Source organism: Ptychodera flava, chromosome 15, assembly GCF_041260155.1.
Source record: "Ptychodera flava strain L36383 chromosome 15, AS_Pfla_20210202, whole genome shotgun sequence".
NCBI lineage: Eukaryota > Metazoa > Hemichordata > Enteropneusta > Ptychoderidae > Ptychodera > Ptychodera flava.
This window is the reverse complement of record NC_091942.1, coordinates 27,450,689-27,476,112: the sequence shown is the minus strand read 5'-3', so window position 1 is coordinate 27,476,112 and position 25,424 is coordinate 27,450,689. Positions and strand designations below refer to the sequence as shown.

Sequence of the window (25,424 nt, the reverse complement as noted above, 5' to 3'; positions counted from 1 at the left end):
AAGCACCATACTTCTACAACAACAACAACAACAACAACAATAACAACAACATCATGATGATGATAATAATAATAATAATAATAATAATAATAATAATAAAAATAATATGTCCTTTCAGCGATTTGATCATTAATTTGGATCACTTGTGCAGAAAGTTCCAAGAATCTGTTACAACAAAGAGTGTTCAAGAGTACTTGAGTTTGGAGCATCTTGGAAAAATTCTACAGATCATCGCTGAAAAAGGTATTTTGTTTTATCTTCAAGATGTGTCTGATATGAGTAATTCTGTGAATACTCTATTTTCTTGTATGGCATTGCAACTTATGTGAAGAAGTCAAATACGTGAGATCATTATTTAGGCCTCCATAGACAAAGATGACGAACGATGTTGATAAATGGGTATGAGGACTGACTTCTTTGCTAACATTACTGAAGAGCTTGTAACATTAAATTCTATGTGATGAACATCCCATACCAATCAATTTTTACACAACTAAAAGGACAGGGTGATTCTACATGGTATGTGTTTATCATCATATCTGCGATTAATGTTCATCACTAGTTAATGTTCACGTTAACAGGTGATTCAAAAGCAAGCAGACAACGTCCCATCTGCCTCAATGAAGGCAAGCCTTCATTGATCGTGAGACCAGCAGGTACGGTAAATAAAATATCACTTGTACTGTGATTTTTCATCGATGTCCCTTGTTTTGTTAGATACTTTGAATTTCTATAACTTGAATGATGAGCTATCATACTTAACTTCATTGATTCATAGAATACATAACTTCATGATTCATTAGATACTGTATTACTTACAAATATTACCATTTTGGACTTATTCTGATGAGCGCGGAATGCTAGCACGATGGCTTTCCACTAAAGTTTGGCATCACTTTACCATCACTTAACCTTAGTAATCAGAACGGTTCTGCGTAATATTGTAAGTATTTAAGGATCTACTGATATGTTAGCTTTATTAGAGATTGATATTTGGCAAATTTTGATGTTATGTTAGCATCAACGATTCTTTTTCAGGTGAAATACTGAACACAGTCTTGTCATTTTACATGACTGACACGAATACTCCCTTGCCATCATACGATGAAGTTTTGCTGTGTACCCAACAAACAACTCTAGAGGAGGTCTGACAAACTTAGTTTATCTTTTTTAAGCTACCAATTAACTTTACGAATTTTTGATTTGACTGGTTCATTTGTGTGAATAGAAAGGTTATACTTTTTATTTTAATTTTACATAATCACAAATGTAAACATTTCGTATGTGACAACTTATGCTTTTATTTGATCTTTTCAACACAACATCAGCATACATTGTTTATTATATATTTTACGAACAAAATCAGCCCAGTACTTTAAATATGGCATCAACAAATCGGCGTGGTTGTTGTCCTTAGGACATAAACATGCTTTGTAAGAAGTGGCTCACTTGACGAAATTCTTTTATCTCCACATCTGTATATGTCTCTTCAGAAGTAATATATTATTTTTATAACAGGTGGTGTTATTATGGCGACGTGCTATGTATGATACTAGTGGCGGTATCTACTGTTTAGTAAATGCTGATCGGCTCGACTATGAAGTCAGTACCAAGGCCGAAGATAAGAGAATCAAGATGGAGAAACATGCTGTAGAAAGTATGATTTTCTGAGTAATTACATCATTACGCAAAAAGTCGTCGTAATTAGTGTGATTCATACTAAGTTTCTGTGCATCATCAGTGATGTAGACATGGATGATGGAGATGAAGAGCAACAATTCTTTTCATATTTTCAACGATAAATCCCTAATGCATCAGGGTCTCACTTTACACTAGTACAGAAATTTGCGAGAATTAAATGAACACTTTCTCGCAGATAGATATCTCGAGATAGTATGTATTCTCGCACACTTCTCGCAAACAAGCGGGAAAGTATCCATTTCTCGCAAATTCTGTACCAGTGTTAGAACTCTGTAGATCTTACAATTGTTTCCTGTGCTACTAATTTTTTATGAAAACTCTAAATGTGGACTTCCTCGAATTTAAAACATTGTATAGTGTGATTTTGAATTTCAAATATCTGTACGTTGGGTAATGTGCATTTTCATTCCAAACCTCTGATTTTCGTCTCAGAACTTGATGCAGAATTGCAAAAAAATATATTGTGGTGTTGTTTGCAATTGACATCGCATCTTATCTTGCAGATTACAGTTTGGTAGTTCTATGCAGTCGAGAGCGGGAGGATTACTGTCATTTGGTGACAGCACTTGACCCCTACAGAATTGACCCACCTACCCTACCAATGATGACATCAGTCAAGGCTTATATAAGAGAACAATTTATCAGACAGACACTTCAAGTTCAGTCTTCTGAGGTAGCTGGAAGGTTGATCCATGACAGGTAAGGTTATGTAAAAACATGGATGTGTTTATGCATTTTGTTGCATCTTTGCATTTGATAAAAAATATTATTTATTAAACGTTCTCACCAGGTGCTGTGTGCAGGTAGTGATGTCTTCTAGAGCTGGTGTAGGAAAGTCACTGGCTGTAGCAAGGCTTACAGAAGAATTGCAACAGATCACTGGCAATATCGAGGATGCTTGTGTAACAGTACCATTAACGGAGAAAAGCGTTGACCAAAATGTGATTGTATCGAGACTAACGGAATACATCACTGCACCTACCAACCCTGTACCCAGAATTTTCCACTTTGATATAACCCCCGCGGTAAGATCACAGTAATTATCAAATGTATGGTCGTACAAATCTTTTTCTCTGTAACTCAAACATTTAGATTTTAACACGATTAGAACTAATTTGAAAGAATATGATATTGAGTTTTCTTGGTTTCAGCAAAGTTCATCTCATCTACTGTTGCTTTTTTTTGCAATTCACTTGTTTTTATTTGTTATTTGTATTACTGCCACTTTCAGCTATAGGGCACCTAACACTTCTGGTAAATTTGAACATTTGAAAGATCCTTTTCTCCAAAATTACTTTTAATCGTGTTTTGCACTCACATTGCGAATACCACAGTTCACAACTCAAACGTTTTGTAGTGGAATTCATTATTGAAATAGATCAAAAGGAAGTATCACTGTGATCCTAATAGCATACAATTCGTTTGAGTGCACATAGAGTTTTCCCATATTATTCAATATACAGTTGGTTGTAGTGGGACATTTGTCTCCCTAATAAATTGTTCCGCCAGTGCGAGTGTTCATTGAGTTCGTTGTTTTACCTTGCTCTCGTGCAAGAAGTGTAGTGATGCAAGAATTGGCATTGTTGATACGATTTGTATGTATTTTGCAATGAAAATCGATAAACAGATTTAATTGTTTACATGGAGCATCAGGTAAGTTTATAAAAATCCAAAACTGTTTATAGTAGTGTTGACAAACTTCGGTATTAAAAATGTGTGAATAATACATGAATAAGTGAAGACCACTGGAAGCATATACTCTTTATGTTGGTAAATAAAATGACTGTTCAATACTGATGCTTGTAACTCTTACTTTAATCCAGGTACTCCAAGGCGTTGATGATTTTCTCTTCAATTTGTTAATACTTGGGAGCATCAACAACAGCCATGGACATGTGTGGAGACGTAATCCATGGGATCTGTACATCATTGAAATGACTTCCAGCTTGCAATTGGCTAGTCATTCTGTTGACACATCTAGGCAGGTAAAGATGAAATGCCTGCAACAATTTAAAAAAAAATACTATAAGTCTTGAAGCAGGTGCTTACATTATAATAACAACGTTTTTCAGTAAATGTTTACGTTGCATCCGTAGCAAACTAATAAGTTATCGGAACGTCCTTCTACATTTCGCAATTGCCATGACTTGCCCTTCTAAACACCCTTAATATATGCCAACTTGGTATTTGTTTGGATAAGGCTTCATGAGCGTTTTTATCACATTCCTTCTCACCTCTTTGATTATGTGCGCTTCTTGTTCGCTGTAGTTCCACTTCAAAGGCAATTTAGGACGCATCTAAGGGGTCATGGTGCGGTAAAGCAATTAAATGCAACATCAAAACTAATTCAATATTCGTCGCCATTAAAGGTAATAATACTAGCAGGTCATCAGAAGAATTAAAAATAATAATATATAGTCGGGGGACTCCAACTGGCAAATATGTAGCTGAGATTTGGATACCAGGGCACTCGCTCAGTGATGCGTGATGACTTCTCATCTGACACCAATATAATTGTAGAGCTATTGCTACATCTTGGTTGTGATTGTCTATTTTCATAATGGGTTCAGGAAACATTTATAAGTAAGTTTTCTCTTTCAACAGGATGAAATAGTACGTCCATCGAACACTGAGCTCCACCATTTACTTCCAGGGATAACTTGCAAATCACCCAGACAAATCCTAGATTTAGAAATGCAAAAGCTCCAAGATTCTATTCAAGGTAAATATCACATGGCCTAATATATCCTATAATCAATAAGTGTTTGTAGTAGAGAATGTAGTTTTATGAAGGGGATGACTGAATGATATGCTATGGTATAACGTGTCGTACTCATTGTTTAAAAGGACGTATTAGTCTATTTAAGAGTTCACAGTATTTGATGTACCAGACAAGAATGTACCATGGGCCACTTCAGTAAGGCATGTGGACAGAGAGTATTCTCTGTCTGCTCACCTATATGAAACTCATCGCCGCCAGAAATTCCTAATGTTAGTTCAGTAGATTGTTCTAAGCGCGATATGTAAACTCCCTTTTCATTCAGTAATATTATTAGTTTATTTGAAGGATGACTGTTTATATGTAGCCCTAGATCCGTGATTTTTTTAACTTCGTCTGTTTTTTTACTCTGAAGAGTTTTACTAATTCTTAACTTTTTGCTCCTATAACTGCATAATTGCAGCTTTCGTCATTTCTAACTATTTTAGATATGTAAATTGTCCCCCCCAAAAAAATTGGCTGTTTTTACACTGTAACTTTCTTCTCTTTTGCTTTTGTTTGCCTTTGATCAATTTTAAAGTGTAAAATGCACTGAGATGTACGTGAAGTGCGTATTAAAGAAAAATATTACTATATAAACGTTTATGCGTACGTCAATTGATTCACAATAAAGTCAAATATGGTTACAGGGCGGCGATTGTATGATGCAAACAGTTTTATGCAGATTCACATCTGTAGTATTCCTCCATCAATTTTTTTCGAACAATGCTGAAGAACTATGCAATATTTGGTAGACTCTGCTAATCAGTCTGCTGGTTGTGGTGCATTTAACGTTTTCACCGGATGGTCACTTTGTCTGTCATTACAAGTTTAATGTCATGGTATCGAGTCGATATTTCACATCTGTGGATAAGGAAATTGTACCTTTATATACATGGGCTGTCAATTTGTCTCAGGATATGTTCACATTTATATTTCAAAGTACTGTAATTATTCACAACATACTTCATACACATATTACTGTATTTTCATCACAACTGATGTCGAGAAATTCCTTGTACATTTTTGAAAACAGAAAAGACGTGCCATGTAACATAAAATATAGATTACAGATTACTTGATTGTACTAAAACTTATCCGTGTTATTTCATTTCTGGATAGTTGTGTTGATTTCAAGTGTTATTACAAGCAATAATCATATTTCTGTAGGTGAAAGGTTTTTAAATATCATGAAATACTGAATGCAGTCTCTGAAAATGTTGCTTGCTTCTTCAGATGAATTTAAACAAGACCCCTTAATGGACCAACGCGAGTTTAGAAGCGACAGTTATCAAAGAGCGTACCAGTATCTTGTCAGACACAGCCGTGGAGAAAACTTGGACAATTTCACTTACAAAGAGGCCCAAGTTGAAGGTGATCCTGTCCAGTGTTTAGGAGTTCTTCTGAGGTAAACACCGAGACACGAATCTGTACCTATGTCAAACGTTGTATCTAATATGTTAAAGCGTTGTTTTACAAAGGTCTGAAGTCCGTTAATCTTTCCATTAAAACGACAAGTACTGCAAACCTATTACGAAGCATTTTGCACTTATGAGCTTGATATTGGTTCAACATTATAATGTATTTTCCAGCTCAATCTTATCTAAGTAATCATTTTACATTTGTGTTCAAGTATGTTGAATGCTTTAATATTAAAACCATTACACCAATTTGAAAATGGAAGTTTTTATACTACCTAAATACAGAAATTTTGGATGGGACTAAACTATTGTAAAATATGCTGACATATTAATCCTTTGATATTCTTCAATGCAGACATTGTGGAGTTGCTGATCCTTCATGGGCTGAACTCAGAAATTTTGTATGTTTCCTCAATGAACAACTCAAAGACTGTGAAAACTCCTCCTTCTGCGACGCCAGTCATCTGAGTGATACTGGATTGAATGGATTCCTGAACTTTGTGGTTAGATTCATGATGCAGATGTCAAAGGTTTGTGTTGTCATTATGAAGTGACAGCTAGTACGTGACATGTACAACGAAATTATCCGTGAGTCGCAATCTATAAGATATCAGGCGTCAGTTGAAGAAACTGTAGCCTATATTGTTCATATTAAAATATATCTATATGGTTTATCGTTTATCAATACACAGTTGTAGCCATATGAGAATATTTTGAGCTGAATTTGAGCTAAATCTCGCCGGACGTTACCAAATTTATCAAGCATTTTTACTTAATATTCGTATCATGTGCAGATCACGGTGTCACGATATGCATCCGACCAAGTTTGTTCTTGCTATTGTCTATTTCCTATACCAGGACTTTGCAACTCCATCATTGAATATTTCCGAGCAAGGTCCTGCCAAGTTTGATGACGTAGCTCAATTTCAACTTCGTAGGAGATGGGAAAACAGGTAGTTTGTCTGTTTAATAATCACATTCATTTAACTCAACAGGTAGTTCTAAGTTGCCCAGATGTTGGACTTCATGTTAGATGATGGCTATCATTCATTCATTGCTACAATTCTCAAACTTTGGCATTTCCGAGTTGCTTCGTATGTGTGTCAGTAATTAAACATAATTCGGTTCCAACATCGTAGCAACAATTTGACTGATTGTTTGGGTATCCAACGAATGGGCTCGACATCGGTAACAGAAATCGCATATCAATGTACTTGTGCATAATGATTTTGTGATAAAATTCAATGGGTTATATAAATCACTGTTAGCTGACTTTGAACTTTATTTATCTTCAATACATTACTTCTATTCAAATATAATAGGAAACGTGTTATTAAGGACAAAAGTTGTCATCAGGTATCATAAAGCTAAAAACTGCACCACAAAAGCAGTAATAGGATCTTTATTCTGTTCACAAAGTGGTGTATTTACCATAAAAAGTCATAAGCACTGTACTTATGCGTCTTGCCTTGCTTTCTTTATTGTAGCCCGCATCCCTACATATTCTTTAACCATGACCATCACACGATGACGTTTCTTGGTTTTTACATCGATGACAACGGCTCCTTGGTGGATCCTACCTCAAATGAGATATTAGAGCAAAATCTCATGAGTAGGGATTTGAGAGGTGGCCTTACACTTCAGAGAGTCAATCTTAGAGAAGATTTTGATGCACAGCCAAGGTAAATAAACATGTTATCACGCCCGTAGTGCTCCATCACAGGGACATTAATTGTAAATATTATCAGTCATAATTTGCCTGTCAATTAACGTCAACAGAATAGACCATGGGGAGCATGGATATACGTGTTACTTTTCTGTAAAGTTGAGATTCACTTATATTGATCGTTAAAGGTTTTTATCAAGCGTTGTCACAGTACCATTGTCACCAACTGTAATTAAACAATTCTTTTCTCGCCAACGATGTTATATTTCTACAGAGATAGAAAAATCGAACAGCTTTGCCAAGTAATGGGAATCGACTGGCCGCACGATCCAGATGAAACATATGAACTTACCACAGACAATGTCAAGAAAATATTGGCCATACACATGAGATTTCGGTGAGCGTGCTCAATGTTTGAAAGCTTGATGGCAATATTACCAGCAGTTAATTTCTTCGTTCATTTATATCACGCATGTACAATAAGTAATATACTTATGATGATCGTGATCATAGTTCAAAACCATGACAAGAGATGTTCATACAAGTATTCTTTGAGCATTTAAATGTGAATTACCCGTGTCAAAAACTTTATGTAAAGGCAGTATTTGTTGTGGCAAAAATGTGTAACCATAAAATGGTACCTGGTTTTTAGGTGTGGTATTCCAGTTATTGTAATGGGAGAAACAGGATGTGGTAAAACGAGACTGGTCAGATTCATGTGCCAATTACAAGCAGGTATTTCGGGCTCAGATGGACCTAAAAACATGATATTGATGAAGGTAAGTCAGTAAGCATCCTGTTATAAGTAAACATTTACGAACTTAATAATAAGTTTTAGATATATCCATGGTTCTTCTTCGAAATTTATCACAGAAATGGAATGTCGTTATCCCCCAAGGCGTAATCTCTGTTCGGCCAAGCATTGCAAACTCTCTTTGACCAGAGTAAGAACTAAGAAATATTGTAAAGGAGCATTTAGAGTTGCAACTGCCAATCGTGGAACACTCTTCCGCTGAACATCTGTTTGTTATTAGATTTTAATACGTCTAAGCGTTTACTCAAAACCAACCTTTCAGACCTGCCTTTTAAAAATTAGATCAGTCTTCTTTACTTCTAGTTTCAATGTTGTAGACTTTCAAAAATGTTTCTGCACTGTCACTTTTTAAAACTCTCTATCTAAGCGTCTGTGATCACTGGTTTAGTGTGGATTTAGACACTCTATAAAGATATGATGATGATGATGATGATAATGACGACGATGATGATGATATAACGTGATTATTGAAGAAATAACATTTTCTGAGGCATTTACTAGTAATGCACAGAAATTCGTCATTTACAAAAACCCTACATCACAAGATGGCATTATAAGATTGATAATCCTGCAAGCCAAATGGTACCCTTACGCCAAAGTTTAGCATATGCTTCATAATCTTCTTCAAAGATAGGCAGCATTCGCTATTCACTCGATTGTAACCTGTAACCTTTTGACATCTTTATCATGATTGTTGCTACAAGAACAGTAATTCACTTCCTGGTACGACGATAGTTCGGGTAAAAAGGTGCTGTCCTTTGATTGTTACCTACATTGATTCTCGTTTGGCTTGAGCTTGGATTTGAAACGTTTTTGCTAAGATCATTATATGCTTGAATCAAATGTGGACCATTGTAAAAGATGGTTGCAGCATTTGTGGTAATATATTGAGTTATATGGACGCTGGAAATCGAAGTAATGAGCCTGAACCTACACTGGACGCTATTTTTATCACTGCAAGACTCAAATTTCAGTTGACCTGCCCACACTATGATTAATTCAATACTGCAGCAGATATTGACGGACCAGTTAATGGGATGTGTGCCGCTGAATGTTTTATAACAAGAAAATTTAGCCCCATGCTACTGTTCTGGCCTCTTGGAAATTAATTACTGTTCTTTAGCCTAATTGACAGCCTTAAGGAAAGCCCATATTGGCACATATTTCAATATATGATGTCCAATAGTGAAAAATACAAACTTTTCTCAGCTACTAACACTTCGTGAACTATTTGAACATAAGACAGAATGTGAAAAGATTGAGTATGTAGTGTTTTTCGCTCATGCTATTTTGAAACATTTCTTCTTTGATACCTTGTTCCAGTCAATCAGGGACTTTTTGAATACCCATTCTTCCTCCAACTGTTTTGTAAATGGTGTGGATGAGGATACATATCAGCTATATCGGATTAATTAGCCTTCCAATCATGTAATCGTTGCCGTCCCGGACGTTTTTTAAACATGAAGCCACATTAAAATTTGCCCGACTTTAATTTGAAGGTCCATGGTGGTACAACTGCCCGTGACATCACAAAGAAAGTGGGAAAAGCAGAGGAACTTGCGAGAAAGAACAAGGATAAACATAATGTAGACACTGTCCTGTTCTTTGATGAAGCAAACACAACTGAGGCCATTGGTCTCATCAAAGAAGTCATGTGTGACAGGAGAATGAACGGCAAACAATTGACTCAGGGAACAAATCCGTTGAAAATTGTCGCAGCTTGTAACCCATACAGAAGGTAAGACCTTATCGTAAGGTAAGTAGTCAGGCGCAAAGCTGAAGCAAATACAAAAAATGATCAAGTTTCGAATTCCATCACTACCATAAAATTCAATGAAAAGGTTTGATAGATAAATGCAAATTATGTAAGAAACCAAAGTTGCATGTTATAGCTCTTCAAAAAATTACCCGACGGCAAAAAAACATGTTCGCAGACTCCTTCAAGGGCTCTTAAGGTGGTATGCACCTCGAAAGTGAAAGACTTAAACTTTTGCTCAAACTTTCGTCAGGAATCTTTCAACCATTCTCTTTCAAAAATCAAGAATAAAAATAGGGGGTTACCGTGAAAATTTTGGTACTAGAGAAACAAATTAACCAGATTTACCGATATTAGAAATTCAAAATGACCGCCATCCCTGTGTTAACTCTATGGAGAAAAATATTTTTTTTCGAATTTCGAAAAACTAAGCCGGTGAAAAGTTTTCTTTCACCAAGAGCTTTAAAATGAATCCCCACATGCCGTATATCAGAAGAGAATTGTAAAAGTTTGAGTGTCCGAATGTCTGTCCCTGAGGTGCGTTCTACCTTAATACGTGATTGCTCACATCTAACGACAACAAAAATAGCGAGCTCGAAGGACACTCTGCCAACTTAACCTAAGGCATTATGAAAACAATCGAGCTTCCTTTTTGGGCAACCTCTTGATATTAAAAATAGAATCCCCAAGATAACCTTTATTACTAAAATTGATTGATAAGGGCCAGTGTCATTCAATCTTGTCATTAATCACTCATTGAATTTGTAGTAGCCAATTTTTTTATCGCTGAATGCTGAAATTTTCGTCTTTAGTGACATGGCACCATGAAGTAAATTATGCAATATACCCCGTTAAGTTTCTTTAATGGACACACTTACATAGTTGTACCTTAATCCAATTCCATTTTCCTCAGGCATACAACGGAAATGATAAATCGCCTAGAGGAAGCAGGTTTAGGATACCATATTAAGGCAGAGGAAACAGATGACAAACTTGGTAAGGATATATGTGTTTATTGCAAGGATTAATGTTTATTGCAAGGATTTATATATTTATTATTTTAATTAAGTATAACTATTGTTCCATGTCGTTGCCATGTTATTGCATTGTTATTACCCGACGAATGAATGACCAAATGGTGTGTTTTCATAATCATTGTAGCACATTCGTCTTATTATTAAAGCATTTGCCAAATGCATTACACTCATGATCAGAAGAGGAGAATTCATTTCACTTCTTCGGTGGAAATTCCGAAGGATTGTAAAATTTGGATGTTATTTCTCTGCAGGTCGTATTCCCCTACGACAGTTAGTTTACAGAGTACAAGCCTTGCCACCTAGCATGTTACCATTAGTGTGGGATTTTGGTCAACTGAGTAATGACGTGGAAGAACTCTACATCAAACAGATAGCCGAGAGATACGTGAGTTGACTTTTTGCATGCATTATCTCCGACAGCTTTTTGTGTAATATAGTAGCTCCACAGTATTACAATGATTGAACAGTGTAAGCTTAGTCTTGTATAAAGTTTACATATATCGGATACAAAACGGCTCAACCATACTTTCAAGGTATTGTTACTCTAGTGTTGCCGGTAGGAAGGTCGTCGATGATCACCAGGTAGGTACGCTGCTGTCCATGGCTGTCGGTATCCCGCCATATACAGTCAACTATATAGTAGAGGTGAGAGGTACTTCTACATTCGACAACGGTTTATTCAGGAAAATTTGAACTGGTTACAATGTCTGGGACTAGTACGTTTTGTGGGTGGATGCGCTCCGTCAAAGTCTTTAGAAACCGACTATGCTTGTCATCAACGACATTGGCTTGTCCAGCAAATTTGTCCATTACATACAGTTGTTCAATATAATACAAAGAGAATACATGGCATGTGTATTTTCGAATAAGTTAACATTCTCCAAATCAATGCTTGTACTCCAAGCGCAAGTGGAGATCAGCGATTTTTGACATATATGTTTTGACGTGGCTTTTCATTTTTCCGAGGTAGATTCAATCGAAGAAGATACCTGCAGATGGACGGCAAATGATCACTTCTGTGTTAGCCGAGTCTCAGAGATTTATGAGAGAGAGAAAGGTTAGTGCCACTTGCATAGTCGTAACTATAATTGCATATCCGAACATATCTGTTGTAAAAAGACGAGACATGTTAATGCAGGGTAACGAGATGTGGCGTACTTTTTCTATTATCGTGACAAGACCCTTTTATGATCAAATCGCCAACGAGGTCATCATGCAGGAGTAATGATGCTTTGAGAGTTCTCTTAACTTTCCAAATGCATATCTGTGATAAGCATATACCCAGGGCAAAGTAGTGATTCATAATGTTATATTGATTTTAAGAATAGTCGTACATGTCGATTTGTTAATTTTGCTTGTAGAATGAATGCAGCTTTGTGAGTCTAAGGGACGTAGAAAGAGCGATGAATGTTTTGGTGTGGTTCTATAATCACGGTGAGATATTGGAAATGGTCACTGAAAGGGGAAAGCAAGATTATCAGAAAAACAAGGCACGAAATGATGATGACGATGACGATGACGACGAGAGCTTCACTGATGAAAGTGACGAAGGTGATAAGTACAAGGTAAAGCATACATCATCAAAAAAAATGATGAGATACCTCATCATTAAAAGTAAGCCAGAAAATTTATTTATCAGAAACTCTTGCAAATGAAGACATTTATCTTCGCGAATCTGGAGGGTTTCTGAGGTTCTAGGTCTGTAAATTAGAATGACCATCCCCGCACTATTAAAACAACTAGCAACTAGTGAGAGGAATATCCACTGCCGAATAAGAAAGCTATTGATAATTCTTTAAGAAAATATTGTTCATTAATTCCTGCGAAGATTTGTTTAAAAACTGGAAAGGGTATAAAGTTATCAGAAACCTAATTGAATTTTAGAAAATTCCGATTCTTTGTAAGATTTCACTAAAATTCCACAGTTAAACTTGAATCATCTAGTATCTTTCCACATGAACGCTTCTTATTATCAACAGCAGAACCAACACTAGTATCTTTGTACTTTCAGCCATTACACCCGTTGACATTAGCTATGGTGCTCTCACTCGGAGTGTGTTATCATGCCTGTTTACAAGAGGAAAGAGAATCATACAGAGACAGAGTGGCGCAAAAATTTTGCCCGCCATGCAACCTACCCGATGGAGCAGATAGGATGCTTGACGAAATCGCCAGGTTTGTCGGTCATTCATGAGACACTGATGAATTATACTGAAATAATATGCTGTATAATTGCAAGATTGCCAAAGTTACTTTTGAATCATGTATAAGTTATTTTCATATTAATGTATTCTATTACAATATTTTAGGTGTCAAGATGTGTTTCTGGATGAGCTTGATCTTGGAGCAAACATTGCCAGGAATGCTGCTTTAAAAGAGAATGTATTCATGATGGTGGTGTGCATTGAGCTCAGAATACCACTTTTCTTGGTTGGTAAACCAGGCAGTTCTAAATCCCTGGCAAAGACCATAGTTGCAGATGCAATGCAGGGTGAAGCAGCGGCATCACCATTGTACAAAACATTTAAACAGGTGGGATATCAAACTTCAACTCTACGTGCCGACAGACTATGACTAATTTGATAACGTTGGTAAATTTGATGACCATCGGTGCATATCGTGCTCTCAATAAACTCATTTGTCATGATTATACAATATCTAATTCTTAAATTTCAGATACACATGGTATCCTATCAATGCAGCCCTTTGTCAACCCCAGAAGGTATCGTCGGTACATTTCGACAATGCAGTCGTTTTCAGGAAGACAAAGATCTTGATCGGTTTGTGTCAGTTGTGGTGTTAGATGAAGTTGGTTTGGCAGAAGACTCGCCAAAAATGCCTCTTAAGGTAAGAAGAGTTCGTCATTGACAGTGTTCAATTCATCTAGTTTAGCATTTACTTGCTCTGGTCTGGTAATTGTAAACTTAAGTTTTACAGAGTCCTTGTATTTTTCGTCAGACATTACACCCCCTTCTGGAGTATGGCTGTGACGAAGATGACAATCCACCTCCACATAAGAAGGTAGCTTTCATAGGAATCTCTAACTGGGCATTGGATCCAGCAAAGATGAACAGAGGAATACTTGTTTCACGTGGAATACCAAATGAGAAAGAATTGATTGACAGTGCCAAGTAAGTTTGATATTTGACACCATCAAACGATTACTTTCCATGATTATAGCATACCGGTGATAAATAAATACAAGAAGATAAAAAGACATTGTGTAATTATTGATTTACGACCAATGAAGCCTATTCTGAAAATTTTGAATGACAGTTTATGTTTTGTTTTGTTACGATGTTAACCTTGTTTTGTAATTTCAGGGGAATATGTTCATCTGACAAATTGGTTTCACCAAACATTGATCATCTCCTTCCTGCATTGGCAAAAGGCTACAGAAAGCTATATGACGAACAAAGCAGAGAATTTTTTGGTTTGCGGGACTTTTACAGGTGGGCACAAAAACGTTTGAATAATATTTGAATACGGGTCTTTTGACATGTGTTAGAGACATATTTACCGTTTGTTTCAGTTTTTGTCAGAATTCAACACAGTCATCATCAATGGCACAGTCTATGTAACTACTCAATAAAGTGTAGTCAATATGTTTTAAAGGTATATGCCATTTAGTGTGATGCTGTGAAGTATTTTTTTCAATTTTCCGGACCAATTTGCTTTTAGGATATTATCGGAATTGTTGAATTATTAATTGACTTCAATACGCAGTATTCCGATTAGATGTCTGAATGTCGAATTTCAGAGTGACGTAGGCGATTACAAATTTAATGTAGCCAAATTTTGAACTGCCAATTATCACAGCCAGAGGAACCATTTTGAAACATGTTAGCATAAGACATGCAGTCATACACAATAGTCACAAGTAGGGTTACATCGTAATATCGTAACGTTTACAAACCCAAACATAATATATAACAGCTAATTGACAAGCAAAACAAGCATATATAAGGTAAATCACACGGTCAAATTCAATCAAGAAAGGATAAGAGTGTACAGACCCTGCCAAACATGCGGCCTCCACCCTATATAAATTAAATGAAATAATTGCAATCATACCCATTCATAATCCGATAACACAAGGTCAAAATTCGTGATACAATAGTTATAAACATAGACACAAAACAGCACAGAACAGACAGTAAAGAACTGGTACACAAAACAAAGTCAAATTCATGAAAGAAAGATATACGGACCTCTGGCAAAAAGACCAAGAAGTGATGTAAGATGTTTCGAAAATAGTAAGCGCATCCTGCCCCACATGTGGCACCCGCCATATATCAATCTGCAAGTCAAATAGGTTGTAGTCACCAAGCAATGTCCAATGCCACTGATGCCATCGGCGATCATTTGTCGAAGAGAAATATCGTATCTATCTACCAGCTTGTGATACCTGCCAAAAAGCGTTCATTATAAGCAAAGATCACACTTTATGTTTTCATCTTATCAATGGCAATGTCGATCATTTATGAAACCATATGATATCTACTGTACCCTGGTTAAGGTATGTCAATGTATCTGGATATAAAAAAAATAATTGTCATGAAATGATGGCCGTCAGGTCTCAATTTTTTATAGTGTTTCTCGTGAAATGGGCTGTATCATGAAAATTTTGGATTCAAATGGATACTAACGAAAATTGTTTGATATCAAAAACCAACATTGTTCAATTATATATTTGACAGTCTCATCAAGATGGTTTATGGTTTCTCCAAGGCGTCAAATGACCCTCCAACTTGGCGTCAACTGGAACATGCGATCAGGCGTAACTTTGATGGCCTTGAGGGCATGGATCCAATGAAAAATTTTGTTGAGCTTTCCAATCATTTTGCCATGGACGAACCAAAAGTGAGTGTAGGTTTTGGTATGAATTAAAGTTGGAGATTTCCTTTAATGTACTTACGATCATTATTGATTGAACTTCCAATCGATCAGTGCAGTATTTGTATGTGTTTAACATTGCATTTGCAGTGCTATATAAAGTATCTTTAGATCATAGAGGTATAGAAGAAATTAACAAACAATGATTTGCATACCATGTGAAATGGAATGTGTTAAGGATATAACGGTTATGAAAGAATTTTGAAAATCTTCTCATATCTTTTCCTCTCTAGAGCGCCAATGATCCTGATTGTAACCCTTCTGATCTTATCAGAGCCAGTCTGCATGGTCTGCCTGAAAATATACTGAAAGTGGACAGGTAAGCGCATAGAATACTGATTCAAAGTGAGTGATGCGTCAAACGTTCATTCCCTAATCTTTCCATCCTACACTGTCCGTAGGGATACAGACAGCTCTTATGTTTTGTGTATGAGTGCTTGTTGATCATCATACTCAAGGAACATATGTTCATATTCGGTCTAACTCTCTTGTCTTTCTCAGTGAAGGACGATATCTGCTTATTCTGACTGAAAACTATGCAGCACTTGGCATTCTTCAACAACAGCTTCTCAAAGAAGGCAATGTCATCATATTTGGGAGCAGTTTTCCCAAAGATCTCGAATATACTCAGGTGAGTATCACTGCAATACCCACTCTGTATGTTGTTCAAATGAGCAATCATCAAAGTTATTCGTCTTGTTTCAAATGACAATCCAGACGTGTTGACTTCAATATGTTAATTTAACATATACTTTAGGGTAGTATGCGCCTCGAAAGAGAAACACTTAAACTTTTGCTCAAACTTTCCTTAAGGAATCCTTCAATCGTTCTTTTTCAAAATGAAGAATAAATATCAGGGGTCATAGTAGAAAGTTAGTACTAGAGAAACACATTACCCAAGATTTACCGATATTTGAAATTCAAAATGGCCGCCATCCCGGTATTAATTCTTGGGAGAAAGATGAAAATTTCGATTTTCAAAAAACTAAGACGGTAAAAGTTTCTTTCTCCAAAGACTTCAAAATGAGACCCCACAAGTTGTAGATCAGAAAAGACTTGGAAAAGTTTCAGAGTCGCATTCTATCTTAAAGTTCCATTAGCTGTATCTTCTTGCGATTTTTCCGTTAGTTTTGATTGAAATGATCACTGGCTCATGTTGAATAGCCTGTCAAATAACAGAGAATCGCATATTATTCGGAAACATTACGTGCCCTACAACTAAATAACATGTGATTTTACAACGAAAATTTCAATTTTTGTCCGGACAGAAATACAAACTCTATTGACACGCGGATTCCAACGTAGGCATTCTTCTGCACCTGCGCGAGCCATTTACAGCAATTTCAAAATAAATATTCATTACTTATGCCCGGCACTTACGTCGTAGTCCATTGTCCGAGCACGTTGCGTAGCCAGATGTCTGGCAATCCACGACGCAATGTTGTTTTGATCCTGCAATAAACGTGAACTTGTACATCTGGCGTGATCGCGGCGTCAAAATATCTGCGTTCTCCCGAGCACGCTGAGCATGCCAGACGTCAACAAACGAGCTCGGAAGGGCAACACGTTTGAACAAAAAATAAGCAGTTTTATGTGGCTATAACATCACTAATCATATTTTTTTCTTCGTAAAACAACATTTTGCAACAAATATGAGCCTCCAACATGGAATTTTCCGAGGTAAAAAATGGTTAAAAGTTACAAATAATGGCCCTTTAAGGAAAACTTACAAAGTCAAATACCTATAACATTAAAAGATTGTTTTGCCTAAATATGCACTCTCTGACGAGATACTCGTCTATTGTAGTGACTTGATTTATACCCGACAACTGTAACACAAAAACAGTCCGAAAAATTGACTAGCATTCTGTGTTTCATGTGTTTGCAATTTTCTTCTATGTTTCGAATAAATGACTCGTGACAATGCATGTGCATCACACACGTTTTCTCTTATAAATACGCACTAAATATGAGTTCATAACCGAGATATGACAGCTGTCGTATCATCTAGTCATTGATAAAAAACTCTGTTGTCTTTTTGGTCAATCGCCTGTCAGTTTACCTGTAAGAGATAGTAACAGGCACAAAATGATCTGCCATTAGTGATATGCCTCTGCCAAAACCAAAGTCTCCCGATATTTTTGTCGAACAAATTTATGATGTCTTTTCGAAAGCCAGTTGCGCTGTTGTTTTTCTATGAAACGATTAAATTATGCGACAGTTTACATGTCTGAGATATCAAAATATTTCATGTGTATTTAAGAAGAAAACGTGCTTGTGTGGTGCACATGCAGCTCTAAACGGCGGTGAGTAAACTTGCTTATTTGGAACAAACACGCGTTCTAAACACAAATGCACAACAGCAGCAAAGTGTCATCTCTTCCGTCATTAGTTCATTCAACATTGTATTGCATGTGTATCTTACATGTATAATGGATAGCGTGCGTTTGAAAGAACAGAACAGTAGTGTCATCGTATATATGTACTATTTTACAGGTATGTCGAAACATCAACCGCATCAAAGTATGTATGGAAACTGGACGAACTGTTGTACTTCTGAATTTAGAAAACCTGTATGAGAGTTTGTATGATGCTTTGAACCAGTACTATGTGTACTTTGGAGGCCAGAGATATGTGGACCTTGGACTTGGAACTCACAGGGTTAAATGCAGAGTTCACAAGGATTTTCGGTAATTTAAAAGTATTATAGTCATTACAACATTTTAAAAGCAATTTCATTTCGACAGATATTGTACAGCAACATAATCGCAATCATAGCAATCCATAATCCAATGATAGTAGGCCAGAATTTGTAAGATAATAGCTGTAAACATAGACACAAAACAGCACAGAACAGACAGTAAATAGACGGTACACAAACAAAGTCATATTCATGAAAGAAAGATATATGGACCTCTGGGCATAAGACCAAGAAGTGATATCAGGTGTTTCGAAAATAGTAAGCGCATCCTGCCCCACATGTGGCACCCGCCATATATCAATCTATATGTCAGATAGGTAGTGGTCACTAATGTCCTTGCTTGTCTGTTCATCGTAGTTGAACACACATTTACCAAATATTATGCAGTCATATATTAATATAATCACATAAGCGAACAGGTAATGGTATATTATAAATACTCTAAAATAAACACCGTATTTGCGTGCTTATCTGTCATTGCAGACTGATCGTTGTGGCAGACAAGGATGACGTTCGGCAGAGATTCCCTATTCCTCTGATCAACCGCCTTGAGAAGCATTTCCTAGCTATGTCAACAATGCTGACTGATGATGAATTAGATGTGGTAAAAAGACTCGAAAAGTGGACTAAAACATTCGCTACTGTATCCTCAACTTCTAGGTTAGTATCTGCAAGATTCAAAACTCAAATTAATTCAGTAGCTTATTATGCACTTGTAAGTAAAGTTTTGTTTAAACTTGTACCTTCCTGCAATGATTATACCGTCTTTTGCGACATATCAGAGAACGTTTAGCTATATATGATAATACAATCTTCTCTTTGACATTGTCTAAATACCTGTTTTTAACCATAGATCATACACAGCATTCAAAGTGCAAGACGTCTTCATTGGATTCAACAACGACACCATAGCATCGATAGTTCTGCAAGTGTGCTTGAAGATGGGTCAACATAAAGCAGACGAAGGAATAGAAAACTGGCATGAGGAGGTATGTTAATAGTGTTTTCAGTAATTCTCCTTAATTTTACATTGTTTAGCCTATATCAATTCTCAGCCATTATAAATGAGTCATTGAAGGGGACATTTTGTACCCAAGACCATGCCATGTGATTGCGAAAGACAACTGCTAACTGCAATCGCACTATGTCATTAGTGGCTGTCTCTTACAGTTAAAATTAGACAATAAATTTAGCACTACTCGCAATGCCCTTGGTAGCCAGTTGTTACTGAACAATACAATACAAACCCATGTTTGTAGACTTCCGTTTAAGGTATGACATAACATAAGATAGATCGTGATTTTTTGGCCCTAATAATTACTCAATACATAACTTCACCTGTCCATATGTCGAAAGTCGTTAAGTACGTCACACAAAATGATACATAGAGGATTTGCAATAGATATATATCAATTTACATGAACTTGTAGTATGGCATTATTCAATATTCAAGCATTCATTTGATATAAAATAGCTATTCCTTTATAGACATGCGTGAACATGTTTAATCTTACCTTGGCACAAGGAAAGCGTTTTATATAGATAATATAGCCAAATATTTTTTGTGATTCAGTAACTGTTGTGACTGAAAAGTCACATGCAATTTTCACCTTCAAATTCACAATAGTGTCACACAATATTTAACTTCCTAGCTAAAACTATGCATTGAATAAATTAACTGAAACGTTTTCTACTATAGTGTGGGATGGGTCGTTACATTAGTCGCTACTTCAGTTATGACTCTTTTCAGGTAAATTATCAACGTCTGGCTTTCTGTGTTCCCTATGTGATCAAATTTTCTAGACTTTTGTTCATACCAACCTTACTAATGGCTACATGCATAACAACATATACAACATGCCTTCGAGAATTCACACAAAGTCAAAGAAAACGATGACGTAAGTATGCCGTGATTTGAATGTGTAATCATTAACCTGGGATACAACTCCAGGCGTAAAACAGTTGACATATCGGGGTTTACTGATCTTTTTAAACTCCTCTTGCAGGTGTTTGAACAGTCAAAAGATATATTATTGCAAAGTTCTACACCAGATGCAGTTGCACGTCTAACAGAGACAGGACTTTGTAGCAAGGCTGAATGTATATGGAACAAGTACTTCCAAGAACAAAAACATGAGAGCCTTGCTCAGTATCTGCAGTTTCAAGTCAATCTGGCAGAGCAGAGAGGAAAACATGAGGGAATTCTTGCACAGGTATTTATAGCATGTTTAGGAAACTCCATTGTTATAAAGATTGTGGAAAGAGTTACAGGTTCATGAAGGTAGAATGATATTTGAAGTGACGACAACCACTACTCTAATTCTTTGAGGTTGATTTGATTACAACATAAAGGTCTGGTATTTTTCTTCGTAAACAGTTCACAGTCCCCTATACAGAAATGGGTAACTTGGTAGCTTACATGCATAAACAGGGCGAATGACATCTTCATTAACCTCTGTTCACTACCTAGATATACCTAATTGTAAAACACGACTGTTAATTGCCTTGTAACTCTTAATACTGTGCCAAATTGTACATTTTAATTTGAAACAGGTAACGACCCATTCCACACTACTTTCAAGACGTGACATCAATGATGTTGCTTCAACTATTAGACTAGGTTTCAAGTCATTTATGATACAGACTTTGTATCTACAGGAATTTCAAACTGAACAACAATTCACCAGAAAAGTAAGGTAAGAATGCGTAGATGTGTAGTCTAGATGCTCATCCTTACATTTTAAGATGGCTCATTTTAATGAGCTTGTATTGGTCATAGAGTGTTCCACCTGTTGATCTTCGTCATCACAAAGAATGTTTAGTATATACCTAGCCATGATTTAATTCTCTGCACTTCCATGAATGTCGTAGTAATATTTCTCATGTCGCAATCATTTTAAATAGAAGGAAAATGATCAGACGATTTCGCCATGTTTTATTTTCCTCAGGGAGTTCTTCAAAGACTCCGGACGTTCGCAAGAAAGAATGTTAATTGTGCAGTGTGAATCGGGCAACGAAAACAACAATTTGATAGCCTGCTCTCGTTACATTGTGCACGACGAACGAGATGATGCAATGAAACAAGCTGAAGAAGAAGCATGGCCACCTGCGCACATTGTGTACATCATTCAACTACCGAGGACGTCTGGTGGTACCTTTGATGGACTTCAAGGTAAGAGCAGCAACAGAGTGTCTTATCTTGAGTCTTGTTTATTTGTCCGTCTTATGTTTGTACAGTGAAGTACCATAATGTAAAATTCAGATCAGTGTCACTCTTGTGATTGGATAAACACATTGTTTTGTCGTGCATGAATGAAATGCATACATGATTTATGCAAACACAATCTTATACATTACATCAAATGTATTATGTTTGCCATTTAAGGAGGGGAATGGATGTGTGTCCATATCGATGACCTTCGACCCCCGCAAACAAATCGACCTGAGATAACATCTCTTCAAAGTCAGCCCGTCAGTATGATTTTTGAAAGCGACATCCAATCAGTTCAGGCCAAGACTGGCCACGATACAAGCAATGGAGGAATCAATGTGATGGAAGTAGACTCAGGCGTTTTGGAGGATTTGTTACACAAAGAACAAGATGAAATGGATGTAAAATGCGGTTTTGTTCGACAGCCATGTGAAAATGGTACGTACATTAATTGCACCATCAATGATCAGGAAAACAATAATGTATCCTCAACCTTTTGTTTTTACCTAACAGCATATTTCAACCGAATATCATCCTTTTTGTTTGGAAGATTAATTTCGACTTACTTTAGTTTCTTACATGTATTTAAGTAAATTTTACATACATTTCATATCCTCACATTCACTCAAATAGGTGTCTTGAGGGAAACTGTCTTTGAAAACCTGAGTCCAGACGAATATCTGCATGTTACGGATGACGTTGACACAAGCACAGACATTCCTTTTGAGGTTGACCTCGCTCGAAATGGCTCTCATCTGACAGAGGAACTTTTAAGATCAGATAATTGGTCAAAACGTACGGTTCAACGTGACCAAACTGGCATTGAAGATCACAGCCACTCCAAAAAGGCTCTCTTGGATACTGATGCCCTGCTGAAGAGTTGTATTCAAGCATCCTCTGCAATGCTCGAAGATGATGAAAATAGAACACATAGATCAACACAGAGAATCGATATTCTCCTAAAGTTGTTCAGAGACAGTAAAGATTCCTCTTCCTGCGGTAATATATTAAATAAATTAGAATTTAATGGCCTTTCAATGTGCACTAGTGACAAAGTGCTTTGCATTGTAAATAACAGTGAAATAACAATCGATAAAGCTCTAAATGCATCAACGCAATAATAAAGCTCCTATGTAAATGTTGAGATAAGCACATCTTGTATTAAATGTCGGTCAACTTTGATACCATTGCAACGCTGGCAATCTGGAAACAATATGCTTCGATTGCAAATACGCCTCTTTAAACCCTGTCACATATTATTTTCCCCATCTTTCACTAAATACCATTTATTGAGTGGAACGTCGAGGTTATACCATCACGTAAATATATATTGGTTTTGTATTAATGTCACTCAGTCACTCGGTGTCACTCAGTTTTAAAAAATGTGAAATAATTTAACATACTTAGTCTATTATGATCAGCCATTTCTATGTACTTGGAATATTTATGTCCTACGCAAATTTATCTTTTAACCGGTATTTAGTCATCTTAACTCGACAAGGATTTTCTATCCTGGAAAATAGGCGACGGTTTACTTTCAAACTTTATTTAAATGACGAAATCTAGACAATAATTTAACAAATTACATTCTGGTTTCACGTAAATTGAGACATGCTTTATGGAAATGAACGTTCTGTGATGTACAGACATTGTGTCATTGTGACTGCTTTATGACATCGAAGTTGTAAAGGTGGCCGTATTTCGTATATTGCAGAATCCAAAGTATCCTTTGTAGATGTTCTCAAGGAACGTATATATCTACTTCTGAAAGAGAGAGATGAGAGAGTAGGTCATATGGCATCTGAATGGTTGACTAAGGAGGCACTTACTGGCGAAAAGGTACAAATACATGGTACATTCAGGTGAGCTTCTTTGGATCGTTTCTTCAAATAAGTGTATGTTACCAATTGCGTAATTATCTGACAACATGCATTGTTCCTCCAGCGACATGCAGCTCTCTTTAGCAAAAAGTCAAAAACCTTTGATAATTCATGATGACACGATTAGGGGTAATGTTTATAACACATTTTCTCTTTGTACACCCTCTTCTACAACCATCTAACAGCTTTGATATCCCAAGGGACTGACATATATGGTTCTTTTTACAGGAAAGCCGTTTGGCAGAGTTTGGTTGGAACAGTGACTCCACTGTTAGCAGCAGTGATTGCCTTCAGTGATCGAAATGACAACTTGGACTTGATTACGAGGTCATCTCCTAGCAACTGGGTACACAGACTTTGGCTTGACATTCTAAGACATCGGAGAATATCAAATATATCATATGAGGCTATTGTTTCACAGTTGAAGAAAGAACAAAGGCAAACCATACCTGTCTGTGGGTACTCCTTCACTACTCAATGCCCCTTCTCTCAACTAATCACAGAACATGTCCATGCCGTGTGGAGCAATGCCTTAGAAATGTCAGGTAAGGAAAAAAGTAGTTCCTTTCCTTTGCATGAGCTAATGAAGTCCCAAATTGGACATGTGCTTAAAAGATTGTGCACGATATTGTGAAAAATATTGTTTCACCACTTGTTGTTGGCATATTTATATAAAAGGTTACACTACCTGAAAGATTCCATCGCTAATGCTAAAATAGTAGATTCTCTGTGAAATTTACTATGTCAGTATTTGATAAAAAATGTTTTTTAATAGTCTTCTCAAAACACTCTGCAAGCTTCAAATGTTTGCAACATAGCTCTGTGACCGGTACGTTTCGTGGACATGCACATGACCCTCAATTCAATGACAGCGAAACGTGATTAAACTCTTCCATCGTTGCTACCATATTCCTTCCAGTATCAACACACCAGAGCGTAAATGACTGCTTCCGAAATCTGTGGGATGCTTCGGACATCGGATTAACGCTAAATCAAAGCTTAAGAACGCAAGAAGAACAAGCTGAGTTCATGGAAAAGTACTTGAACGATTTTATCAGCATTGTTTTCAAAGTACAGAAGGAAACAATTATCCGGGTAAGATAACAGTATGATTGTTGACGCATTTTGTGGTCAAACAGTTTACAAGGTCAGCATAATTCGTTGCAGCTCTTGCTACTACACAATGAATAAGTGTTTAAAATATGACGTACGGCAGATTACCTTTAATTACCAAAAATTCAATTTGATCTCATTGATAAAGGTGCTCGAATAATGTCACTACATCAGCTTTTATAGATCATTTACCGAAGCAAAATTGAGTTAACTTAAATCCTAATACAACTTGAGAGATATATTCTTATGTATGATACAAGGCATACAATGGACGGTTGGTCTCGTTTAGATTTTTTATAGAAAGTGAATCAATTATATCTACATCATATCAAATATTCAGATGAAATGATGTTAGGTAGCAATTCTGTGCTGCATGTTCATGCTTTTACATTGTAATATTGTGTTCTACTAAATTAGGATGTTATACATGGAATTCAAGTCGTTGCAAGGCAACAACAAGAGTCACATCA

At 36.4% G+C, this 25,424-nt stretch overlaps 1 protein-coding gene across 1 annotated transcript in view; it reads left to right on the top strand.

Annotated features, from left to right (window-relative positions):
* The window catches only part of LOC139150765 (E3 ubiquitin-protein ligase rnf213-alpha-like), a 45,759-nt gene extending 20,814 nt beyond the window's left edge, over positions 1-24,945 (top strand). Inside the window, exons 17-54 of the mRNA XM_070723161.1 lie at positions 119-243; positions 582-656; positions 1,039-1,145; positions 1,519-1,657; positions 2,205-2,400; positions 2,492-2,726; positions 3,525-3,686; positions 4,306-4,423; positions 5,696-5,867; positions 6,236-6,410; positions 6,739-6,833; positions 7,368-7,562; positions 7,821-7,943; positions 8,199-8,325; positions 9,860-10,098; positions 11,030-11,112; positions 11,405-11,538; positions 12,124-12,210; positions 12,515-12,718; positions 13,165-13,328; positions 13,463-13,685; positions 13,830-14,000; positions 14,112-14,284; positions 14,477-14,605; positions 15,854-16,016; positions 16,283-16,368; positions 16,551-16,680; positions 18,546-18,739; positions 19,234-19,410; positions 19,604-19,739; positions 20,757-20,963; positions 21,304-21,446; positions 21,699-21,922; positions 22,136-22,399; positions 22,595-22,960; positions 23,676-23,823; positions 24,070-24,386; positions 24,761-24,945. Of these exons, the coding sequence (XP_070579262.1) occupies positions 119-243; positions 582-656; positions 1,039-1,145; positions 1,519-1,657; positions 2,205-2,400; positions 2,492-2,726; positions 3,525-3,686; positions 4,306-4,423; positions 5,696-5,867; positions 6,236-6,410; positions 6,739-6,833; positions 7,368-7,562; positions 7,821-7,943; positions 8,199-8,325; positions 9,860-10,098; positions 11,030-11,112; positions 11,405-11,538; positions 12,124-12,210; positions 12,515-12,718; positions 13,165-13,328; positions 13,463-13,685; positions 13,830-14,000; positions 14,112-14,284; positions 14,477-14,605; positions 15,854-16,016; positions 16,283-16,368; positions 16,551-16,680; positions 18,546-18,739; positions 19,234-19,410; positions 19,604-19,739; positions 20,757-20,963; positions 21,304-21,446; positions 21,699-21,922; positions 22,136-22,399; positions 22,595-22,960; positions 23,676-23,823; positions 24,070-24,386; positions 24,761-24,945 (6,391 nt within the window). The remainder of the gene's footprint in view (positions 1-118; positions 244-581; positions 657-1,038; positions 1,146-1,518; positions 1,658-2,204; positions 2,401-2,491; positions 2,727-3,524; positions 3,687-4,305; positions 4,424-5,695; positions 5,868-6,235; positions 6,411-6,738; positions 6,834-7,367; positions 7,563-7,820; positions 7,944-8,198; positions 8,326-9,859; positions 10,099-11,029; positions 11,113-11,404; positions 11,539-12,123; positions 12,211-12,514; positions 12,719-13,164; positions 13,329-13,462; positions 13,686-13,829; positions 14,001-14,111; positions 14,285-14,476; positions 14,606-15,853; positions 16,017-16,282; positions 16,369-16,550; positions 16,681-18,545; positions 18,740-19,233; positions 19,411-19,603; positions 19,740-20,756; positions 20,964-21,303; positions 21,447-21,698; positions 21,923-22,135; positions 22,400-22,594; positions 22,961-23,675; positions 23,824-24,069; positions 24,387-24,760) is intronic.
* The last annotated feature ends 479 nt before the right edge of the window (positions 24,946-25,424 follow it).